The 25,183-nt window shown below is 34.4% G+C and overlaps 1 protein-coding gene across 2 annotated transcripts in view; it reads right to left on the bottom strand.

Moving 5' to 3' along the window:
• The window catches only part of HFM1 (helicase for meiosis 1), a 101,967-nt gene that overhangs the window by 27,416 nt on the left and 49,368 nt on the right, over positions 1-25,183 (bottom strand). For both annotated transcript variants that reach the window (XM_057310475.1, XM_057310476.1), the window contains 7 exons: positions 17,488-17,585; positions 17,274-17,405; positions 14,666-14,751; positions 14,352-14,435; positions 14,069-14,226; positions 12,515-12,618; positions 11,900-12,046 (listed from right to left, as the gene is read on the bottom strand). In XM_057310475.1, coding sequence (XP_057166458.1) covers positions 11,900-12,046; positions 12,515-12,618; positions 14,069-14,226; positions 14,352-14,435; positions 14,666-14,751; positions 17,274-17,405; positions 17,488-17,585 — 809 coding nt within the window. The remainder of the gene's footprint in view (positions 1-11,899; positions 12,047-12,514; positions 12,619-14,068; positions 14,227-14,351; positions 14,436-14,665; positions 14,752-17,273; positions 17,406-17,487; positions 17,586-25,183) is intronic.

Raw genomic sequence — 25,183 nt, 5'->3', positions numbered from 1 at the left:
ACAGAAAAGGAACTGCTGGGTCACACAGTAATTCTATGTTTAACTTCTTGAGGAACTGGCAAACTGTTTTCCAAAGCAGCTGTACAATTTCACATTCTCACAGCAGTGCTATGATGGTTTCAATGTCTCCACATCCTCATCAACACTTACTATTGTTCATCTTTTTAACTAAAGAGGGTGGGAAGTAGTATCACACCATGGTTTTGATTTGCATTTCCATCTTGACTAATGATGTTGAGCATACTTTTCATGTGTGTATTGGTCATTTGTAGCTCTTCCTTGCAAAAATGTCTATTCATATCCTTTGACCAGTTTGAATTTGGTTCCTTGCTTTTTTATTGTTGAGTTGTAAAACGTCTTTATATATGGCAGATACTAGTTCTTTATCAGATATGTGATCTGCAAATATTTTCTCTCATTCTTTAGGTTGTCTTTCTACTTTTTTGATAGTGTTATTTGAAGCACAAAGGTTTTTAATCTTTTTTTTTTTTTAAAGACTTTATTTGTCAGAGAGAGCGAGCACATGAGCAGGGGGAGCGGCAGACAGAGGGAGAAGCAGGCTCCTTTCTGAACAAGGAGCCCAATGTGGGACTCGATCCTAGGATCCCAGGATCATGACCTGAGCCAAAGGCAGACGCTTAACCAACTGAGCCACCCAGGCACCCCCAGAACTTTTTAATCTTGAAGAAGTCCAATTCATCATTTTTTTAGTTTCTTGAGCTTTAGGTGTCATACCTAAGAAACAATTGCCTTAATCCAAGGTCATGAAGATATAAAACCATGTTTTCTTCTAAGAGTATTATAGTTTTACTTTTAGGTCTTTAACCCATTTTGAGTTAATTTTTACATATGGTATGAAGTATTTATGGTATATAGTAGTACCATATATGGTAAGAATTATTAATTATGATATAATTAATTCAACTGATTATCCAGTTGTCCAGCCCTATTTTTTGAAAGGCTATTCTTTCCCCCATTGAATTGTTTTGACATCTTTGTCCCAAATCAATTGACCACAATGTATGAGTTTATTTCTGTACTCTCAAATATATTCCGTTGATCTATATGGCTATTATTATGCCAGTACCACATTGCCTTGACTACCATGGCTTTGTAGTAAACTTTGAAATCAGGAATTGTGAGTCCTCTATCTTCGTTCTTTTTTTTCCCCCCAAGACTGATTGGCTAACTCAGATCCCTTACATTCCCATATGAATATTTATTTATTTATTTATTTATATTCAATTAGCCAACATATAGTACATCATTAGTTTCAGATATAGTGTTCAATAATTCATCAGTTGCTTATAACACCCAGTGCTCATCACACCACGTGCCCTCCTTAATGCTCATCACCCAATTACCCTATCCCCCCAACCACCTCCCCTCCAGCAACCCTCAATTTGTTTCCTACAGTTAAGAGTTTCTCATGGCTTTTCTCCCTAATGACTTCCTACTCAGTTTTCCCTCCCTTCCCCTATGATCCTCTGCATTCTTTCTTATATTCCACATATGAGTGAAACCATATAATTGTCTTCCTCTGATTGACCTATTTTGCTGAGCATAATACCCTCCAGCTCCATCCACGTTGATGTATATGGTAAGTATTCATCCTTTCTGATGGCTGAGTAATAGTCCGTTGTGTGTGTGTATATATATATATATATATGTATGTGTGTGTGTGTATGTGTGTGTGTGTGTGTGTGTATATATATATATATATATATATATATATGCACACCACTTCTTCTTTATCCATTCATCTGTCAATGGACACCTCAGTTCTTTCCACAGTTTAGCTATTGTGGACATTATTGCTATGAACACTGGGGTGCAGGTGCCCCTTTGGATCACTACATTTGTATCTTTGGGGGTCGTAGGGTAGCTCTATTTTCAGCTTTTCGAGGAAACTCCATACTCTTTTCCACAGTGGTTGTACCAGCTTGCATTCCCACCAACAGTGTAAGAGAACAGTTTCCCTTTCTATGCACCCTCACCAAAATTTGTTCTTCCCTGTCTTGTTAATTCTAACCATTCTGACCAGTGTGAGGTGGTATCTCATTGTGGTTTTGATTTGTATTTCCCTGATGCCAAGAGATGTGGCGCATTTTTTCATGTGTCTGTTGGCCATTTGTATGTCTTCTTTGGAGATATATCTGTTCATGTCTTCTGCCCATTTCTCAACTGGATTATTTGGTTTTTGGGCATTGAGTTTGATAAGTTCTTTATAGATCTTGGATACTAGTCCTTTATGTGATAGGTCATTTGCAAATATCTTCTCCCATTTCATAGGTTTCCCTTTAGTTTTGTTGACTGTTTCCTTTGCTGTGCAGAAGCTTTTTATCTTGATGAAGTCCCAATAGTTCATTTTTGATTTTGTTTCCCTTGCCTTTGGAGACATGTCTAGCAAGAAGTTGCTGTGGCTGAGGCTGAAGAGATTGCTGCCTGTGTTCTCCTCTAGGATCTTGATGGATTCCTGTCTCACATTTAGGTCTTCATCCATTTTGAATTTATCTTTGTGTACAGTGCAAGAAAATGGTCCAGTTTCATTCCTTTGCATGTGGCTGTCCAATTTTCCCAACACCATTTATTGAAGAGACTGTCCTTTTTCCATTGGATATTCTTTCCTGCTTTGTCGAAGATTAGTTGACCATAGAGTTGAGGGTCCATTTCTGGGTTCTCTATTCTGTTCCATTATCTATGTGTCTGTGTTTGTGCCAGTACCATACTATCTTGATGATTACAGCTTTGTAATATAGGTTGAAGTCTGGCATTGTGATGCCACCAGCTTTGCTTTTCTTTTTCAACATTCCCCTGGCTATTTGGAGTCTTTTCTGGTTCCATACAAATTTTAGGATTATTTGTTCCAGCTCTGTGAAAAAAGTTGATGGTATTTTGATAGGGATTGCTCTGAATATATAGATTGCTCTTGGTAGCATAGACGTTTTCACAATATTTGGTCTTCCAATTCATGAGCATGGAATATTTTTTCATTTCTTTGTGTCTCTCAATTTCTTTCATAAGTGTTTTCCAATTTTTAGAGTACAGGTCCTTTACCTCTTTGGTTAGGTTTATTCCTAGGTATCTTATAGTTTTTGGTGCAATTGTAAAAGGGATTGATTCCTTAATTTGTCTTTCTTCTGCTTCATTGTTAGTGCATAGAAATGCAACTGATTTCTGTACATCGATTTTATATCCTGCCATGTTGCTGAATCCCTATATGAGTTCTAGCAATTTTGGGGTGGAGTCTTTTGGGTTTTCCACATAAAGTATCATGTCATTTATAAAGAGTGAGAATTTGACTTCTTTTTTTGCCAGTTTGAATGCCTTTTATTTCTTTTTGTTATCTGATTGCTGAGGCTAGTACTATATGTTGAACAACAATGGTGAGAGTGGGCATCCCTGTCGTGTTCCTGACCTTAGGGGAAAGCTCTCAGTTTTCCCCCATTGAAAATGTTAATTGTTGCAGGCTTTTTGTATGTGGCTTTTATGATATTGAAGTATGTTCACTCTATCCCTACACTGTGGAGAATTTTAATCAAGAAAGGATATTGTATTCTGTCAAACGTTTTTTTCTGCATCAATTGAGAAGATCATATAGTTCTTGTCCTTTCTTTTATTAATATGATGTATCATGCTGATTGATTTGTGAATGTTGAAACATCCTTGCAGTGCAGAAATAAATCCCACTTGGTCATGATGAATAATCCTTTTAATATACTATTGGATCCTAATGGCTAGTATCTTGGTGAGAATTTTTGCATCCACGTTCATCAGGGATGTTGGTATGTAATTCTTTTTGGTGGGCTCTTTGTCTGGTTTTGGGATCAAGGTAATGCTGGCCTAAAAAAAAAAAAAAAAAGGTAACACAGGTCTCATGGAACAAGTTTGGAAGTTTTCCATCCCTTTCTATTTTTTTGAAACAGCTTCAGAAGAATAGGTAGTAGTTCTTCTTTAAATGTTTGGTAGAAATCCCCTCGGAAGCCATCTGGCCCTGGACTCTTGTTTGTTGGGAGATTTTTGATTACTGCTTCAATTTCCTTGCTGGTTATGGGTCTGTTCAGGTTTTCTATTTCTTCCTGTTTTAGTTTTGGTAGTTTATAAATTTCAGGAATGCATCCATTTCTCCCAGATTGCCTAATTTATTGGCATATAGTTGCTTGTAATATGTTCTTAAAATTGTATTTCCTTGGTGTTGGTCATGATCTCTCTTCTTTCATTCATGATTTTATTAATTTGGGTCCTTTTTTCTTTTTGATAAGTCTGGCTAGGGGTTTTTTGATCTTATTAATTCTTTCAAAGAGCCAGCTTCTAGTTTCATTGATCTGTTCTACTGTTCTTTTGGTTTCTATTTCATTGATTTCTACTCTATTATTTTTCTTCTTCTGCCCGGTTTAGGTTTTATTTGCTGTTCTTTCTCCAGCTCCTTTAGGTATAAGGTTAGCTTATATGTTTGAGGCTTTTCTAATTTTTTGAGAAAGGCTTGTATTATTATGTACTTCCCTCTTAGGACTGCCTTTGCTGTATCCCAAAGGTTTTGAAAGGTTGTGTTTTCATTTTCACTTGTTTCCATGAATTTTTTAAATTCTTTAATTTCCTGGATGACCAATTCATTCTTTAGTAGGATGCTCTTTTAACCTCCAAATGTTTGAATTCCTGCCAAATTTCCTCTTGTGATTGAGTTCAAGTTTCAAAGCACTGTGGTCTGAAAATATGCAGGGAATGATCCCAATTTTTTGGTACCAGTTGAGACCTGATTTGTGACCCAGTGTGTGATCTATTCTGGAGAATGTTTCATGTGCGCTCAAGAAGAATGAGTATTCTGTTGTTTTAAGATGGGATGCACTGTATATATCTGTGAAGTCCATCTGGTCCAGTGCGTCTTTCAAAGCCCTTGTTTCCTTGTTGATCTTCTGCTTAGATGATCTGTCCAGTGCTGTGAGTGGGATGTTGAAGTCCCCTACTATTACTGTATTATTATTAATGTATTTCCTTAATTTGGTTATTAATTGGTTTATATAATTGGCTGCTCCCAAGGTAGGAGCATAAATGTTCATAATTATTAGATCTTTTTGTTGGCTGGACACTTTAAGTATGATATAGTGTCCCTTTTCATCCCTTACTACAGTCTTTGGTTTAATATCTGATTTGTCTGATATGAGGATCGCTACCCCAGCTTTCTTTTGATGTCCATTAGCATGATAAATGGTTCTTCATGTCCTCACTTTCAGTCTGGAGGTGTCCTTAGGTCTAAAGTGAGTCTCTTGTAGAAAGCATATGGACAGGTCTTGCTTTTTATCCAATCTGATACCCTGTATCTTTTGATTGGAGCATGTAGCCCATTTACATTCAGAGTAACTACTGAAAAATATGAATTTAGTGCCATTGTATTAGCTGTAAAGTCCCTGTTTCTGTAAATTGTCTCTGTTTCTTTCTGGTCTATGTTATTTTTGGGCTCCCTCTTCACTTCAAGGATCCCCTTTAATATTTCGTGCAGGGCTGGTTTAGTGATCACAAATTCTTTTAGTTTCTGTTTGTCTTGGAAGCTCTTTATCTCTCCTTCCATTCTGAATGACAGCCTTGCTGGATAAAGTATTCTTAGCTGCATGTTTTTCTCATTTAGTACCCTGAATATATCATGCCAACACTTTCTGGCCTGCCAGGTCTCTGTGGATAGGCCTGCCACCCTAATGTTCCTACCCCTGTAGGTTGAGAACCTCTTGTCTTGAGCTGCTTTCAGGACTTTCTCTTTATCTCTGAAATTTGCAAGCTTCACTTGCAAAACATGTCAGGGCGTTGATCTATTTTTATTGATTTTGACGGGGGTCCTCTCTACCTCCTGGACTTGAATGCCTGTTTCCTTCCTCAGATTAGAGAAGTTCTCAGCTATTTGATTTGCTCAAATATAACTTCTGTCCCTTTCTCTCTCTTTCTTCTTCCTCTGGAACCCCAATAATTCTAATATTGTTTTGCTTTATGGTATCACTGATTTCTCAAAGCCTCCCATCATGGTCAATTAGTTGTTTTTCTCTTTTTTCTTCAGCTTCTTTCCTTTCCATCAACTTGTCTTCTAAGTCACTGACTCTTCTGCCTCATTTACCCTAGCTATTAGAGCATACAATTTAGACTGCATCTCAGTTAAAGCATTTTTAATTTTGGCCTGATTAGATTTTGTATCTGCACTAAGAAATTCTCTAATGTCTTTTATGCTTTTTTTAAGCACAGCTAGTAACTTTATAATTGTTATCCTGAATTCCAGCTCTGACATTTTACTTATATCCATATCGATTAGATCTGTGGCAAAGAGTATTACCTCTGGTCCTTTCTTTTGTTGTAAATTCCTCCTCCTAGTCATTTTTCCCAGAGAAGAATGGATGAATGAGAGAACAAAATCAAAAATATCAAACACAACCCAAGCAAAATATACACTAGACAAAACTGAAGAGTTCAGAAACCAAAAAAGAAAAGAAAAAACTAAAAAGGGGGGAGAGAGAATATAATCTCCCAGGTGGACAAAACAGGGTGATCCATTTGGTCCTGGGTGTATTTTGGTCTGGTTTGTTAGAAGACACTAAATCCCAAAATTGTAAAGAAAGCAAAACTGATATATATACAAAAATAAAATTGAACACAGTGAAAGGAAGCAAAAAATGAAGAATATACCTGTAATATGTAAATATAAAAATGAAAGTTAAAAAAAGACTTGAAAACTAAGAGTTGATAAAATAAGAAACTATTTGAAAAGCAAAAAAAGAAAAGAAAAAGAAAATTATAAACTGAAAGACAAATGACTCATAAGAAAAAACCCTTGAATTCTATATACTATTTTCCACTACTGCTGGAGTTTTGCAGTCCTTCGTGCTCTGTAAACTTGGTGTTGGCCTGTTGTTCCAGTTGATCTTCTGGGGGAAGAGACTGCTGCACTGATTCTCAGGTGTGTTTGCCTGGGTGGAGTTGCACTGCCCCTTGCCAGGGGGCCAGGCTCAGTGTAAGCTGCTTCTGGTTACTCAATGTGGCTTTTGTTCCCTGAAGGCTTCCTACACCTCTTTAAAAGATGAATATAAAAGTGGCTGGGCCCTGCTCTCCAGCCCCAGAGCTGAAAGATTGCAGCTTCCTCTCTTCAGTAAACTCTCAGGGATAAGCAGTCTTGCACTTTTGTGTGTGCTAAACTCTGTAGACTCCTGCGATGCACATCTGCACTGATCCACCCAGAGGGAGGCAGAGGGTCACTGCATTTCTGCCCTTTTGTGCTGTGGTTTATGGTTTATGGCAAAGAGAGCTGAGAGCCCCCTCCTGGGCTCACTGACTGTAACCAGTTTCTCCACTCCAATGTTTGGGAACGCTGCTGGCTCAGGTGCCCCCATTCTTTCTGTGACCCTGAGGATCCTGAGACCACACTGTCCCACCTAGAATAATGCCCCACTTTGCTACCTGAGCACCTATCAGGCAGGGACGTCTCTCACTGAGGCAGACTTCTAAAGGTTCTGATTTTGCGCTCTGGGGCTACATCACTTCCCTATAGCTGGCTCCCTCCCCCCACCATTTATCTTCTGATACTCCCTTCAGATTTACTTCTCTGGACCTCCTACACTGCAAAAAGGGGTGGCTCTTCTATTTGTAGAATTCCAGCAATTCTTTTCTTACATCTCAGGTTGAATTCGTAGGTGTTCAGAATGGTAAGATAGTTATCTAGCTAAATTCAAGGGACCAGATGAAACAAGGTCCCCTACTCTTCCATCATCTTGCCTCCCTCCTCCCACATGAATTTTAAAATCAGCTTGTGAATTTCTGCCAAAAGCAGAGCTAGGATTTTGAAAGAGATTGCATTGAGTCTGTGGATTGATTTGGAAAATGTTGCCACCTTAACAATATTAAGACTTCCAATCCATGGACGTAGGATATCTTTCCATTTATTTAGGTCTTTTTTAATTTCTCTCAGTGGTGTTTTGTAGTTTCCTGTGTTCACATCTTGCACTAATTTTATTAATGTATTCTTAAATATTCTATTCTTTTTAGTGCTATTGTAGTTTTGTTATATTTACTCTGTATCCAGTGATATTTCTAAATTTATATATTAATTCTAACAGTGTGTCTATGGAGTCTTTTGGATTTTCTAGGTATATAATAATCTTTCTTTCTTTAGATTTTTAATTATTTATTTGACAGAGACAGAGAGAGACAGAGAGAATGAGCATAAGCAGGGGGAAAGGTAGGCAGAGGGAGAGGGAGAAGCAGGCTTCCCGCTGAGCAAGGAGCCTGATGTGGAACTCAATCCCAGGACCCTGGGATTATGACCTGAGCAGAAGGCAGACACTTAACTGACTGAGCTACCCAGGCATCCCTATAATCATGTTGTTTTCAAGTAATGACAGCTTATTTCTTTCTTCCCAATCCTTATCACTGACTAGTGCTTCTAGCACAATGTTAAATAGATACAGTAATAGAGAACATTCTTGTATCATTCTCCATCTAAATAGGAAAGTTTTTAAATTATTTCACCACTATGCATGACATTTGTTATATATATATACACACACACACACACACACACATATATATATATATATATTTTTTTTTTTTTTTAATAAAAAATGAGCATTGAATTTTTGTCAAACTTCTTTGGCCTCTATCAAGAGGATCACATGGTTTTCTTCCTTTTTTCCCTCCCCGTTAATGTAGTGAAATACATTGATCCATCTTTGAATGCTAAGGCACTCTTGCATACATGGACTAAGCCATACTTAATTGTACTGTGGTGTGCTTTTTAAATATATGGCTGCATTCTCCTTGCTAATATTTTGTTATTAATTTCTGGATCTATTTCCATGAGATACTTTGGTGAATAATTTCCCTTTCTTTTAATGTCCTTGTCAGGTTTTGAAATCAAGCTCCTCATGTTGGCTCTGTTCAAAAAAACTTAAAGCATTAGAAACTATTCTTTCTTTTTCTATTCTCTGAGAAAGTTGGGTAGGTTTGATATTATTTTTTCCTAAATGTTTGATGAAATTCACCAGTGAAATCACCTGACCCTGAGGATTTCTTTGTGGAAAGATTTTTAATTGCTTCAATTTCATTACTAGTACCAGACTATTAAAATTTTCTATTTTTTCTGTCAGTAAGTTTTGCTTCTCAAGGATTTTTTCATTTTTACCCAAATTATGGCTAATTTATTGGTATAAAATTATTCACAATATCTTTATCTTTTTGATGTCTGTAGTGGTATCCTCTTTTTCATTCCTAATACTGTTAATTTGTATTTATCTCTTTATCACTCTTGATAAGGGCTTCTTAAATTTATTCATCCTTTCAAAGAACCAAATCTTAGCTTTGTTGATTTTTCTGTTGTACATTTACATTCTATATTTCATTCACTTCTGCTTTTCTCTTTATTATTTCTGTCCTTCTATATTCCTTATATTTGATGTACTATAGTCCTGAGGTAAGAGCATTTTTGCATTTTAATTCTACATATATTTAAAACTCTACAAGTCATTTCAATTACTGTTTTATAACAGTCAATTTCTATTTAGCCATTTATTTGCCCTTTCTACTGTTTTTCATTCCCTCCAGCATTTCTGCGCTTTCATCTAAGGTGATTTTCCTTTAAGGAACTCCCTTTAGGATCTCTTTTACTGCAGACCAATAAATTTAGTAATAGTGATGGAGTGCTCCAGTTTTGTTTTGTTCTGTTTTTCTTCAAAATGTTTCTATTTCACCTTTATTTTTAAAGGTATTTTTCACTGGGCACAGAAATCTAGGTTAGGAACATTTTGAAGCATTTTGAAGTGATTGGTCCATTATCTTCTATCATCATAGTTGATAAATCAGCTGTCAGGCTCACTGTTGCTCCTCTGAAGGTAATACGTAGTTTTTCTGTGTCTGCTTTTAAGATTTTCAGCAGTTTTGCTATAATGTGCCCAGGTGTGGTTTTCTGTGCATTTATCCCATAGGGTTTGCTAAAATTCTGAATCTATGAGTTGATGTCTTTCATTATTTTGGAATGTTCTCAGCCACTGTCTCTGATTATTGCATTTGTCCCATTCTTTTTCTTCTCTTCTTCAGAGATTTTAATTATGCATATTTTAGAACTTTTGAGTATTATGCTTTTTTGTGTTCTTTTCATTCTCTTATCTCTGGGCTTTAATTTGAATATTTTCCCTTGATATGTCTAACAGTTCACAGATTCTGAGTTTGGCTATATCCAATTCATTATTAAGCCTACCAATAAGTTTTTCACTTCAGATAATGTATTTTTCAATTCAAGAAAGTCCATTTAAATCTCTGTATGGATTATAATTTTCTGGTGAAATTTCCCAGCATTTCATACATTTATTTTTTTCCTTTATTTTCTTGAAAATATTAATCATGGTCATTTTATAATCTTTAAATGCCAGCTCTCTTATTCAAATCATCTACAGATCTGGTTCACTTTCTTTATATTGTTAATTATAAGTCATATGGCCTTGCCTCTTTGACGGTCTCATCATTTTTTATTGTATGGCAGACATTTTGTCTGTAGATTTCAGATTATATTATATGCCACCAGAAAAGATTTCCTTTTTCCTCTGTCAGGCAAACAAGGTGAGTGACTGATCATATAAACTGCTTTTGAGAGCATGGCATACTCAGGCTTTTAACTAAGAGCCTACAGGTCCTTGACTCCTCAGCCCTGAAACGGTTCTCCCTCTGGAATTTTAGTTCCTTTAGTCTGCTTTCACAGATGTCCTAAAAATAATAGCATTTATAACTTAGGTAGGCTTTATAGTTGTTACTGTGGATGCACTGGCTTGCCATAAGCCACTGCATCCTACCCAGAAATGGGAGCTCTTCTTTGCTCTTTTTTTCTTTTTTAAGACTTTATTTATTTATTTGAGAGAAAGAGCACATGAGAGATACGAACAGGGAGATGGGCAGAGGGAGAGAGAAAAGCAGACTCCTGATTGAGCAGGGAGCCTGACATGGGGCTGAATTCCAGGATGCCAGGATCATGACCTGAGCCAAAGGCAGATGCTTAACCAACTGAGCCACTCAGGCACCCTCTTCTGTGTTCTTTAAAGAGGAGATGAATGTTCATGGATTCACGGAATCATTCTATATGTGCTCTTCCTGCCTTCTTTCACTGCAGTTACTGTTCATCATAACTACCAATTCAGAAAGCATAACTGTCTAGGATACTTTGGACACTTAGGACACTGTTTTCACATTCCTCAGTACCTATTAGTTGCTCCCCTTACTTATAAGGTAATTAGTAATTTGAATATTAACTGAGTTTTGGATGATATTAGTTACTATTAGCTTTTTATGTGTAAGAGTAATACATTTATGTTTTTTCTTAAATCCTTACCATTTACAAATATATACTGAAACATTTATAAAGGATATAATATGACATCCAATTTTCTTCAAAATATAGAAGGGGAAAACTGAAGAGAGGTATAGATGAAACAATATAAGCCATGAGTTGATCATTGTTTATGGTAGGTAATGAGTACATAAGGGTTCGTCATGTACTACGTCTACTTTTGTCTATGTTTGAAATATTCCATAATTAAAAAATTTTAATTTAACTGTCGCCCAGTTTTTCTCATCAAATCTATAAAATCTTATACATCATTTGTTCTTCTCCAACAATGGCCATAAGAATAGAGTGGGTATGAAAAAGGAGCACTATATATCAAAAAGTTAGTCAAATAATTTGTGCTCCAAATATCACCCCAGTTTGGCAAATATTAATTATAAGAAAGAATTCCTACTATATATTATTAATGTAATTATTATGAAGCTTAAACATCTAACTCCCAAGTATCCACATCTGAATGAAGCAGTACTGTAACACTGATACTCCTCCCTCCCCATAACTTTGCTTTAATGCAATACAGGAATAAATACAGCTATTTACCTATATTGGGTCCTGCTATCGTAGATCTGTTTGAATGTTTAGAATGGGAAATCTCAGTTTCTGATTTTTTTTGCATAATTATTTGATTTCCAAGCCTCTTGGGTCCTAAGTAAAAGACTGTAAATTTCTGCTGAATATCAAGTCCAACTGGAAAAAGGAAAAAAGTATACAAGTACTTAAGTCATATAAATCTAGCCATGAGATCATTTATTTGTTTTTATATCTCTCATATTTCTATACCCTTTGAAATGAAAGTGCTAACAAAGTCCAGGAAATAAAAATGTAAAAAAAGCAAGAGTTAAAAATATAACAAATTAAAATTTATAATCTATCATAAAAATAAAAACCAATGTTCCTACAACAATTGAAATTTTATTATCTTGGAAAATAGAATACCTATAAATGAACAGATACAATTTTAATTTTGTTATCTTAGTCCATGCTATTTTTTACATATCTAAATACATGAAACTTCCTTTAAAATTATTCATATTATTTAAATAAATTATTTCTACACAATATCATTTAAATTGTTTTTCTGTTTCAGCATGAAGGAAATTTTTAAATGCTATCATATTCCTTACATTTATGTGTTCATTACTTCAATGAACTTACCATATTCAGAACTAATTAGATTTATGCAAAGATCTTCAGATTTAAAAGCTCTCTTCACATCAATCTTTTTAGTCCAATTTCCAGCTTTTAGCAAAACAGAATCCCTGAAAAATAACATATCATTTAAATAGTGACCCAAATACTAAATGAAATAATATATTAATCATCAAGGGTGGATTGACCCGTAGGTAGGTCCTATCTGGTAGTAAACTGAAGTCAGTACTGAAAACTACTTGCTGCAAATTCTGAGGAGACAGAAATGGAGAGTCAGTGGAGCTACCACAACAATAATTTCTAACTACATATTGACCAAACAGCTGATTCCAAGTTGCATTGCCTCATTTCATGGCCACCTGAATATATAGCTGATATCAACAACCCATGAGCTTGCCCCTAAATCACTATCACTTTTAAATGGCTATATATAGGTTACACGAATTCTTGAGAACTTGAATATCTTTAAAATTCATATAAAATAGTCTGTATCCAATAACATCACAAACCAGCAACCAATTTTGTGATTGAACTTATTTTAGCTTTATATAGTCCAGACTGTCTTCAGACTTGTCACAGAGAACAAAGATTTGTACAATGACATATTCTCTATAAATATGTCATAGTTAGCTGCAGTAAAGTATGTTAGACAGTGAAAGGGATGTTCAATTAGGCACTGTAGTCCCTTTAGGAACCTTGCATAGACTATTTTGGGAAGGTATCTTCCAGTGCTCTGGCAACAATGAGGAGATTCCCATTTCAGAGTCACTGCTAATCCTGAACTTACAAGTAAAGTAATATGATTAGGAGCATAGGCTCTGGAGTAAGACTGTTTGGGTTTAAATCTAGACTTTGCTATAAACTACCTATATGACCTTAGATAAATTAAACTCTTGGTCTCAATTTCCTCCTCTATTAAATTTAGATAATGATAGACTCTGTCTATACAAAGATAGAACAATTAATTACCTGGAACCTACTAAGAACTCAAAAAATATTAGCTATACCTATAACTGCTAATCTTAAGAGTTTGCCTATGGCATCCTGGGAGAAGATAACAGTATCAGAAAAAAGACTGATGTCATAGAATGGCATGCCAGAGAACTAGGTGTAAGGGAAGGTACCTCCTTTATACATTTGATCTGGTTGCCAGATCCTACAATGGAGCTATAGTAGTTTGTTGGATTTTAATTTAAAATATTAGATATATCTTGAAGGAGCAGGAGGAAGATAATGAAAGAGTAGTAAGGTTGTGAATGACTGGAGAAAAGCAACAAAACAAGAAAGTTTAACAACAGTGAGCTATAGCTACTCCTAAAGGTCATTTACTCACTTGTTTCGGACCATGGTGAGAGATTTCACACTTTGTTCATTTGAGTACTAACAACAGACCCAATGTTAATACCTTCTTTAACAGACAAGTAAAGAAACTACCCCATTACAGTGTAAGGAAAATGTAATTTAATTAATCCCACAGTGATTTTATTACTCTTTCTCAGCAGAATTTTTCTTTTATAGTATATGCTTCGAAATAAAATTAAATGGAAATTGTATACTTACATAATTCTGTGCTTAAAAACCAGCTGATTATCTGCATCACCTATGATTAAGGTAACATAGTGAGAATCTGGTGCTGTTCTTTTAGTTTGTAGCTGTTCAAAGTTTCTTAATATAATGGTCACTAATATTTCCGCCATGGTATCACTATATCTTGCAATCTTTAAAAAAAAAGGACAGGCATAAAAAGTGTTAAAAATAACCTTCCTCCTCATATTCAGCTCCAAGTCAGCTATGGGTAGCTCTATTCCTAAAAAGACAATGAAAATACCTAAAAAATATTTACCTGTTCCACTTCAAGTTCATATTTTGGTAGATACATCACTGTTTCTTTTATTTGCGTTCCAAAAGGGGGGTGTCTATTTAAAATCTAAAAACATTTATATCATTATATTCTTACCACAGGACTAGAAGTTCTTTTAGTAAATTACTTTTTAGTGTCAATAGTTTTAATAATGCTTATTACCCCAAATGTTAAGTTAAAATACTTATGACTATGAGAAGGAAAACAATTTTTTAGAAGAAATAAAGATATAAAAGGTAGGCTTTAAAATTTAGGTAAAATTCAGATAACATTAGGAATAAATGAATATTAGATACCAGTTCAAGTTCCCTTGCGTCTGTTTCTTCTATTTTTTTAAAGGAGGTCAAACCTGCATTTACCATTGCATTTGACAATGTTATACCTGTGGAAAATTAATCAAATAGCAGTTTTTAAAGGATCCACTTTAAACTAAATCTATACTTAACCTTTCAATGACATTAGTAAAAAAATTTCTTAAAAATCCAGATTAATAACTAATTTTTTAAGTTTTAAAAAAAAGTTTTCAGTTGGATTATTTGGGCTGTGGCATTTATTCAATTGTTTGTATTTATTTTTTCAGACTGAAATAAAACATGTATTTGCTTTATAGAAGAAAGAGGAACTCTTTGGTCTACATGATGATTCAATTCTTATTTTTATCATATGTCACCCATAGAGAAAGTACCAAGCAATTCCTACTGTTATATTACACTCATATTTGAAAAAAAGACAACGTGATTTATGGATGGGAATATTGCTTCATAAAGCTATGGCTCTCTGAGCATTTCTATCCTAGAACTAGAATTCTATGTTTTTATACTGAAATCAGATAATTTTACTCTTCTGTCTAAAATTTCCAATTCCTTCCCATTGCATTTAAAATAAAGTGACAATTTCCTACCATGACCAAACTCCCTTACCTACCTGACTTGACCACAGCCTACTTGTCCCATTTAATTTCCTACCATTCTCCTCTTGTTGACTACTCTCTAGTCACATTTGCTTTAATTTTGTTCTTCAAATACATCAAGCTCACTTCCATCTTTGCACCTTCTCTGTTTTTTTTATGTTTTAAGAAACTGGAATTTAAAATTCTTACACTCACAAATGAATTCAACCAATCCCCAAAATTGGACATACTGTCAGAAGTATAAAATTCCAAATTTTAACCATCTTGCCTAAAGCACATATATTACTGGTGGGATATTACACTATTTCTTTTTCCATACCTTTAACTATCCTTGGGAATTTCTCTTATTCATTCTTAAGATACAACTCTTAGTATTAATAATTCCTTCATATTCATTTTCCCTCAAAACTTTTCCTGAATTTTACTTTTTTATAAACATTGTTGAAAATCAATTTGTATTCATTATTTTTTTTCCTGATGTTCAGGAAGAACTTAGATTTGCTTTTTTATTTAGATTCTCCCATTTGTCTAGTGTATGAATTTTGCTGGGCAATTTTCGCTTCTTTCTCTTCAGCCATACTAACTGTAAAAAACACATTAGTGTTTGACAATTTGGAAGGGATAGAATGTAAATGATGCCTGACTGACAATATTCTAGAAAGTCAGATTCTGACTGTTTTTTTCAAAATATAACGAAAATTTTCATAATAATAATTTAACCTAATTTCAAAATTTCTGTAAGTTTATTTCCTAAATGGAGCCTCCTTCTCACATTAGAACTCATCTTTGTGAGATGGGTGCAGCATCTGGTTTGCTAGGACTTCAGTAGAGAGGTGAGCCTTAATATCAAGAACCCCTCCTCTAATTTGACCTTACTTTCACCAGCTAATCCCCATCTTTACCCCAGTTCCCAGGACTGGTCAATCCTCTGCTATCCCACTGATTTCAAACTTCAAGGAAATAAAAAAGCACTTCCTCACAAAATAGTTGGAGATCTTTGTTCTAAGGAATAATGAGAAAATCCCTAATAACCCATTACATAATTTTTTTAATGTCCCCAAGATGCATATAAAATTATAAAGCTAACAAAGCTGTCAGTCATGGAATAACAACCCTCTTCTTAGAGAGAAGGAGTAGGATCACAAAATCAAAGGCAACAAACTGGAAAACTCTGAAGTACTTAGTTATACCCCAGTCTTTGTAACTGGCACCCTTTAGAGTTTTTCAGTACAAAACTTGAGCTAGATCTCAATAGATAGGAAATAAATAGGCACAATCTTCTGTCTACAGAATCTCTATGAAGATCAGTGAAAATATTGTCCTGTTACTGAAAAAAAAGAGAAAAAGTTAAGATACAAATAAGTGACATAATTCTCTGTAATGAATTAAGAATGGCCAGGATTGCTTGCTCTGTACCTTGTCATTGAGACCAAAACAAAATAATCATAAAAGTGGAAGAAAGAGCAACATATAGTTACCTAATTACTAAAATAAAATTTCACTCTTGGTTCAAGAACAAATTTAAAAATAGGAGAATTCACTTTTATTAGGGGGTGCCTGAGTGGCCCAGTCAGTTAAGCATCTGCCTTTGGCTCAGGTCATGGTCTCAAGGTCCTGGGATAGAGCCCCACATCAGGGCTCCTTGCTCAGCAGGGAGTCTGCTTCTCCCTCTCCCTCTGATCATCCTCCTTGCTTGTACTCTCTCTCTCTCTCTCTCATCTCTCTCCTCCAACCCTCAAATAAATTTTTTAAAAATCTTAAAAAAAAAAAGAGCATTCATTTTTATTAGGTTTCCCAAATGATTTCAAATAGAATCCTTTAAGCAGGAGAAAACGAAAATCAGATTTTCAAGAGAAGTAAAGTTCAGTACCTTATTCAGGCCTACAAACACAATTTTTCTCAAAGTCATAACACCATAGAATAATTTTCCTAACAATGAAAAACAAAATAAACTGCAGACATTGACAAATTGCCTGCCTGTATTCAGTACCTACCAATTTTTTCCAGCTGTTTGGATATATGTAGAGAGTTTTCCCAAAGTTTGCATCTAAAACATTTAGCTAAAATCAAGCTGTTCAATAGTACAGCAAACTTCTTTTCTTGAACAGCCACAAAATCTGACAACCCTAAAAAAAAGTTTCCAATGTTAAATCTAGTATACTAGTTTACTGGGAAAAATATTGAAAATCCATTAATCCTATAACGTACATCTTGTAATTCGTGAACCGTTTCTGAAAATCTTCGCGGTATCTTGTGTCAAAGCAAAGTCTTGTATGGGAATGCATCCTAGCTGAGCCTGAATAAGACTGAAGGAAAGAAGAAATTTCATGATTTCCTTTTAAAAACTATTAGCTCATAGTATTTGACATCACTGAAGCATCTCTTCTTAAAATTCCTCTCTGCCTTGATTTCTGTGACACTAGATGATTCTATACCTTGCATCATTATTGTTACAAGTCATTGTTAGCTTCTTTCCAACCTCTAAAAGACCCCTTCTTATTTCTCTACTCTTCTTCATTCCTTCAACCTCTCTTTCTCTCGAAAATCTCATTTCTTCTCAAGACTTTCATTATAATCTCTAGATTGATAAATTTCAAATGCTTACAGGGCACTCTCACTTAGACTATTTCTTTAACCTCGACACATCTAAAATTGTTGTCATATTCTCATCCAATAGAGTTCTTTTAGCTCTACATATATAAGTTATTATAGAAAAGCAAGGCACTCTGTGTAATACACAAATATTTATTAAGTGCCTATAAGTGACAAGTAGAGTGTTAGGTCTGAAGATTCTGTTCAACATATGAAGGTCGGTAACATATTAGTTGATTATTAGAAACTAGCAGTTGCTTGGCTACAAAATTTGAGGAGTGGGTGGGAAGATGGGAGAAAAGGAACTAACGTACATTGTGCCTACTATATCCCATTTTGACTGTTTACTTTTCTCACCAGACAAATGATGTGCAACTCACCCTATGGATCTAACTAAAATTATCAGACTTATATTAATTTCTTGAAGGTCTCTTGATAAGTCAGGTAGACAAAGAGAGAATAATAGTTATATTTCATGGTTTAGTTTTAGCAAACAATATGTGAAAATAGAAGGTTGTAACCAACTCACTTCTCAGAATGGGTGCATATAGCTGAAACCATAGACTATTTGATTCTTTTGGCTATAGTATATCTTCTGAAAGTTATTTTATATTATTTATTAAGAAATCATTGTAAAGAATAATCTAAAATTTGTATGGAACCGCAAAAGACCCCAAATAGCCAAAGAAATCTTGAAAAAGAAGAACAAAATTGAAGATATCACCATCCCAGATTTCAAGATATATTACAAAGCTATAGTAATCAAAACAGTACGGTACTGGCACAAAAAGCAGACATATAAATCAATGGAAGAGAATAGAGAGCCCAGAAATAAACCCATGATAACATGGTCAATTAATCTTTGACAAAGGAAGCAAGAATATGCAATGGGAAAAGGACAGTCTCTTCAACAAACGTTGTTGGGGAAACTGGACAGACACATGCAAAAGAATAAAACTGGACCACTTTCTTACACCATACACAAAAATAAACTCAAAATGGATTAAGGACCTAAATGTGAGACTTGAAACCATCAAAATCCTAGAAGAGAACACAAGCAATAATTTCTCTGACATTTTTCTAGATAAGTCTCCTAAGGCAAGGGAAACAAAAGCAGAAACAGCTATTGGGACTACATCAAAATTAAAAGTTTCTTCACAGCAAAGAAAGCAATCAACAAAACAAAAAGACAACCTACTGAGAGGGAGAAGATAATTGCAAATGATATATCTGATAAGGAGTTAATATCCAAAATATATAAAGAACTTATACAACTCAACACCAAAAAACAAATAATCCAATTTAAAAATGGGCGGAAGACATGAACAGACATTTCTACAAAGAAGACATACAGATGGCCAACAGACATATGAAAAGATGCTCCACATCAGTAATCACAGGGACATGCAAATCAAAACCACAGTGAAATACCACCTCACATGTGTCAGAACATCTAAAATCAAAAACACAAGAAACAAGTGTTGGTGAGGATATGGAGGAAAAGGAACCCTTGTACACTGCTGATGGAAATGCAAACTGGTGCAACCAGGAGAGATCTTAAATGGCTCAACCAAAGATGATAATAATTAGTAATAACCATTTCTTGAATACTTACTATGCTCCAGGGACTACATTAGATGCTTTGCATACCTATGACAGAAATTGCTAGCTGACTGTCCCATTATGTGTTCTTACCTATACACGAAGATTATATTTCTCAGTCAACTTTGTAGCTAGATGCAGCCCTTTACTAAGATTAGTTAGCAAACTAATAAAAATGATACAAGAACTTTCCAAAAGACTTTTGTATCCTGGCCAACTTAGTAAAGGAAGGATTTTTCAGAATAGATCTGTGCGTAAAGAATAGAAATCCCTCAAATGAATCCCACCTCAGGTACCACATCTTAATCTAGACAAAAGTAGCTATTTGGTTTTGTTTTTAAATAGATCCATTTTCTTTTTCATCATTTTAATTAAAGACTATAAACAAGAACAACAACAACAAAAGAAATCCTGCAAATGAAGGAAAGTTAAAGGTGTACTATGAAGCTGTACAACTCTTCTGAGAGAAGAGTTATTCTGAAGCTATTTTTTCTGCCTAAACAAAAAATAAGAATACCCAAAGAAACACCTGAGACAAAGGATCAAGATAGCACACGGAGCCTTCTATATACTTACTCTTCTTCAAATTCCATGAAAGGATGGACATATGTATATGTGTGTTTATATATGTATGTCTCCATCCATAAAACTACAGGAAAGCAAGAAAGTATGCCACTGATAGACCAGAAAATTTAATGTTAGAAATAAAATCTATGAAGAGGAGCAAACCTATGAGAAAAATAAAACTGGAGGAAATTATCCACAACACATGCAGAAGAATCAATAGACATAATATTGTAATACCTGGCAACAGATGGTAACTACATTTATCATGGTGAGCATCACGAATTGTTGAATCACTATGTTGTACACCCAAAACTAACATAACATTGTATGTCAACTATACTTCAATTTAAAAAAAAAACTCTTTCCTTAAAAAAAAAATCAACAGATTAAGAAGGAGAGAGAGTGATGAGATATTTGTCTGAGCAATTTACTGAAATGCTGTATTCTGAGCAAGTACATTAGTCCACCCCTGCCACTCTCTCTCATTTGTGGAAAATATTAGGCAGTTGTAGTATGTACTAAGAGGCTAACACAGGATTGTAGACATTGGAGCCAGAGAGGCAGGTCAGTTTTCTAGGTAGTAACAAACACCCAGGAGAGGTAAGGAGGCTTTATTCTTCTCTTTTTTAGATTTTACTTATTTATTTATTTACTTATTTGAGAGAGAGAGTGGGGGGTGATGAGGAGCAGAGGGAGAGGGACAAACGGACTCTATGTGGGAGAGAAAGTATAAAATGTGGAGAAGAGAGTCAGAAGTCCCACATTCAGCTAGAAGGAGTTCCAGAAAGAGTGAACAGAGGGAATAAAAGAGAAATAATTAACTTATAGAAGAAAGCTTCCCAGAGCTCAAGAAAGATACAAGTCTACATATTACGAGAGTCCCCAGAGTGCTGTGCAAAATAAAGAATAAAGATACACACGAGACCGTCATGCTGAAATTTCCTAACACAGATAAAGAAAAAAATTATTTTAATATTCTGAAGAGAAAAAAAAAGTTATTAACAAAAGAATGAAAACAAATTGGGTCACCAAAAATGGATGCAAGAAGAACAGTACCAAAGAAATTTCTGAAGAATAATTTAGCCAAACTCATTCAAATGAAAGAGCAAATTATATTTTAGGCTTATAAAGAATCCGAAAGACTCAGTAAATTACTTGAGAATGTACCCAGCAGAATAAGCTATATATGTAACAAAAAGGCAGAAATTTTAAAAAGCAGTAAGTAAGCAAAGAAATCAGTGAAAAAAATTAGGTAAGTCTATAATTTTTAATGCACACTTAAGATATTTTCAAATTAACAACTGGAACTAAAATCCCAAAGATCTGAATAAACATGGGAGAGAACAAGAAGTAGGAGGGAAGTGAAAATGTGAAAAGGTTTTGACTCATACAGGGAAGTTTAAAATGTTCATTTTCTACAGATATTGGTAGAAAAATACAAATCTACACATGCAATATAGAATTTTAAAGGAAGAGCTAGCTAGAAGAACAAAAACAAAGAAAAATTGATATATCCAAAAAGAGGCAGAAGAGACAAAAGAAAAAAATTAGTGCGAAAAAAGAAAGAAACAAGCAATGATAATGTTAAGAAAACATACAATAACAGTAAGTCTAAACATATCAGTAATTATAATAAATGTAAATAGACTGAATTCCTCAAAAGAATTCTGAGACTGGATAAAAAAACAGTAACAAAATCTAGCTATATGTTATATATACAAATTATATGTAAAATAAAACAATATGAAAACATTAAGAATAAAAAAGATATACAAAATAAAACTAGTAATATTAATATTAGACAAAATAGAATTAAAACCAAAAAGCATTCAATAGGACAGTTAGTTGACTCATCTACCCAGCTCCTTTCCATCTAGCAGCAGAGAGGACAAGATAGGACAAGAAAGGCAACATGGACATGTGAGCCTATTGGTCTGTAGTACCTAAAATATGTCTAACTATAAGGTTAAGTACAACTTCTTTTTTTTTAAAGATTTATTTATTTATTTATTTGAGGGGGGTATGGGGAAAGAAAGAGAGAGAGCGAGCATGAGCAAGGGGAGGGGCAGAAGGAGACAGAATCTCTCTCCTAACTTATACCATATAAAAAATTAACTCCAGTTGCCTTATAAGAAACCCCCAGGTAAAAATAAAACGGTTTTCAAGTATTAGAAAAAATGACAGGAGATGTCCTATAATCTTAGGATATGTGGCAGAGACTGCTTTGCCTACCCAACATTCACTCTCTTTCCTTCTTAATAGTAGAACCCCAATTTTAATCTAGGCATACTATCACCAAGATATTTCCCAGTCTCCTTTGCACTTAGGAGGAGTCATTAGGTGCAAAATGTTGTCAGGATTTCCAAGAAGTCTACTAAAAGAGAGAAAATACTCAAATGTAACAGCTGAAGCCCTGGCAGTCATTTTGGACAATAAGGTGACATTGAAATAGAAGTTACGTGGGATGGCAGAACCGAAAGATAGAAACCCAAGTACTGATGATACCATGAAGCCACCATATCTACCTCAGACTATCCACTTTGAGCTATCTCTTCTGTGAAAGAAAAGTAGCCTGTCTTCTTTAAGGTATTGTTAATTTATTTTATTATACAGTTTTACATAGTTGAACCTAAACCTAAGAAATACAGGATGGGAAAAAACTTCCTAAAAGACATAAAACCTAGAACTCATAAGGATAAGATTAACATGTATGATTTTATAACTATTTAAAACTTCTGCATAAAACCAGATAATACATATATTTCCTCCTAATAATCAGGGATTTGCAAATTTTTAAATATAATTTTCACCCATTAGATTGACCAAAGTTTAAAGATACAAAACAAATATTAGTATGTGTGGAAACAGTCACTCTTTGTATACTATGAGTGGGAACTGTAAATTAGAGACTTTTCAAAGGCAATTTGGCATCATATATTAAATCTTCTCATATATATATATATATATATATATATATACACTTTCACCCAGAAATCTTTGAAAAATATGATAGAAACCCAAGGAAGCTCATTTCAGCACTATTTGTAGTAGTAAAAATTTGTAAGCCATCTAATTCTTCATCAACAAAGGGGTGGTTAAAAATTATACTCATATTTATAGAATACATTGCTATTAAAGTATACGTTGTCATTAAAATAAATAAGGTTGACGTGTATATGTACTGATATAGAATCTTTTTATTTAACTTTATTTTATTATGTTCAATTAGCCAACATATAGTACATCATTAGTTTTTGGTCTAGTGTTAAACGATTCATTAGTCGTGTTTAACACCCAGTGTTCATCATGACAAGGGCCCTCCTTGTCAGCTGGTTACCTCATCCCCCCACCCCCTTTCCTTCTATAACCCTCAGTTGGTTTCCCAGAGTCCAGAGTCTCTCATGGTTTGTCTCCCTCCCTGATTTCTTCCCATTCAGTTTTCCCTCCCTTCCCCTATGGTCCTCATGGCATCACAAGAACAATAATTATGATTTTTTTTGTAGTAGACATTACATATGTTTATTAGCACACATATTTGTGCTAAATAAATAGGAAATTGGAAGGATGCACAGCAAACTACTGATAATAACTACTTCTGGGGAAGAAAGATGGGGAAGTCAAGACAAACCTTACCTTTTGATTTATAAATTTTTGACTCTTTAAAAATTAATCCATGCCTTACTTATATAATAACAAGAAACAAATGAAGAAAAAAAATCACTGATTTGAAAATACATCTTATGAGTTCATTGAAAAATACCAGTTAAAACAAACAGAGCTAAGGCTGAGTACAAAAGATCTGGGAATTAAAGTTATAAAAAATTTAAAAATAGCCTTAAATTAAAGGTCAGAAACTTGGAAGGATGAAAGTTTAAAATTAAGATTAACACCTACTTAAAAAAACAAAAAACCAGATCTGAAATTCAGCACTGTAACAGGGATATAAGAGACATATGAAAGTGACAACTATGAGACATCATCACCTACCAAAAAACTGTACATTTTGGATTAAGAAAAGACCCCACATAGTTATCTCTTCCTGGTCACACTTAAGTAGATGCAGAAAGGTGGGAAATTATAATAGGAAACTAAACTACAATATTTATAAAAATTACAAAATCATCAATTCTAAAATATGACAGCCCCAATCAAAAGAATGTATGACTCAATTTAAGGGAAGGTAAATGGAAGCATTCAAGCTGCAAATAAAGTGTTCCTAAGAAGATGCTTGTGGGAAAATACTTTGATTTCATTTGACCCAAGAGTGGATGCAACAAGGTATATTGGGAAAAAAACACTGAGAGAAGCAACAGACCTAGGTTTTAGTTCTAGCTCAGTCTCTAGCATGGCAATACAATCTTGGGAAAGTCACAGCTTATCTGGGCATCGCTTACTTCATTTGTAAAATGAAAGGACTAGACTATATGGTCTCTAAGGGTATTTGAATTTCTAGAAAAATATAGCTTAGAAACAGAACATTAACTTCTGTTGTCCAAGCTATAGATCTGCTTGTTGAGCAATATACAACTGTGAAAAGTTTGTTTCTGAGACTTCAAGGCATGTGGGAGATAAAATTCAATGGAATATAAGGAAGTATACCAGAGAGAGTGACCTCCTCTAGCTAAGGAGGAAAAACAAATTCTTTGGATAACGGGTTTTATTGAAGCACATAAAAAAGTCATTTCACATGAAATCACATCATCTAAATCAAACAGTTTAACATTAAGACCTAAATACTCAGAAAATCAACCACTAGGCAAGCAGGAAAGAATATCATTATATTTGTGACTGCAAACTGTAAAAGTCACAATTTACAATGTAGTCTTAGTTTACTCTTCTAATTACTATTCCTCTATACAAACTTCCCATTCTCAGTAGAATAGACATTCCACTGTCATATATGCATTCTCACTCATGTTTTTACTTTTACTATTTGTCTCTCTCCCTCAATGCCGCTATCATTCAATATACATTTATTATATGTGTTTTCATACTGTCCATCATCTTTATACACATGGTTCTCATTCAAGCTAACTTGAAAGCTCCTGATGATGACAAACTTAACCTCCTTTTCTATCATTACCTTGCTTCAGCAGAACACACTCTCAAAAAATCTTGACCTAAAAAATTCACAAATCATCTA

Source organism: Ursus arctos, unplaced genomic scaffold (genome assembly GCF_023065955.2).
Source record: "Ursus arctos isolate Adak ecotype North America unplaced genomic scaffold, UrsArc2.0 scaffold_12, whole genome shotgun sequence".
In the NCBI taxonomy this organism is placed as follows: domain Eukaryota; kingdom Metazoa; phylum Chordata; class Mammalia; order Carnivora; family Ursidae; genus Ursus; species Ursus arctos.
This window is presented reverse-complemented; position numbering and strand designations above follow the sequence as displayed.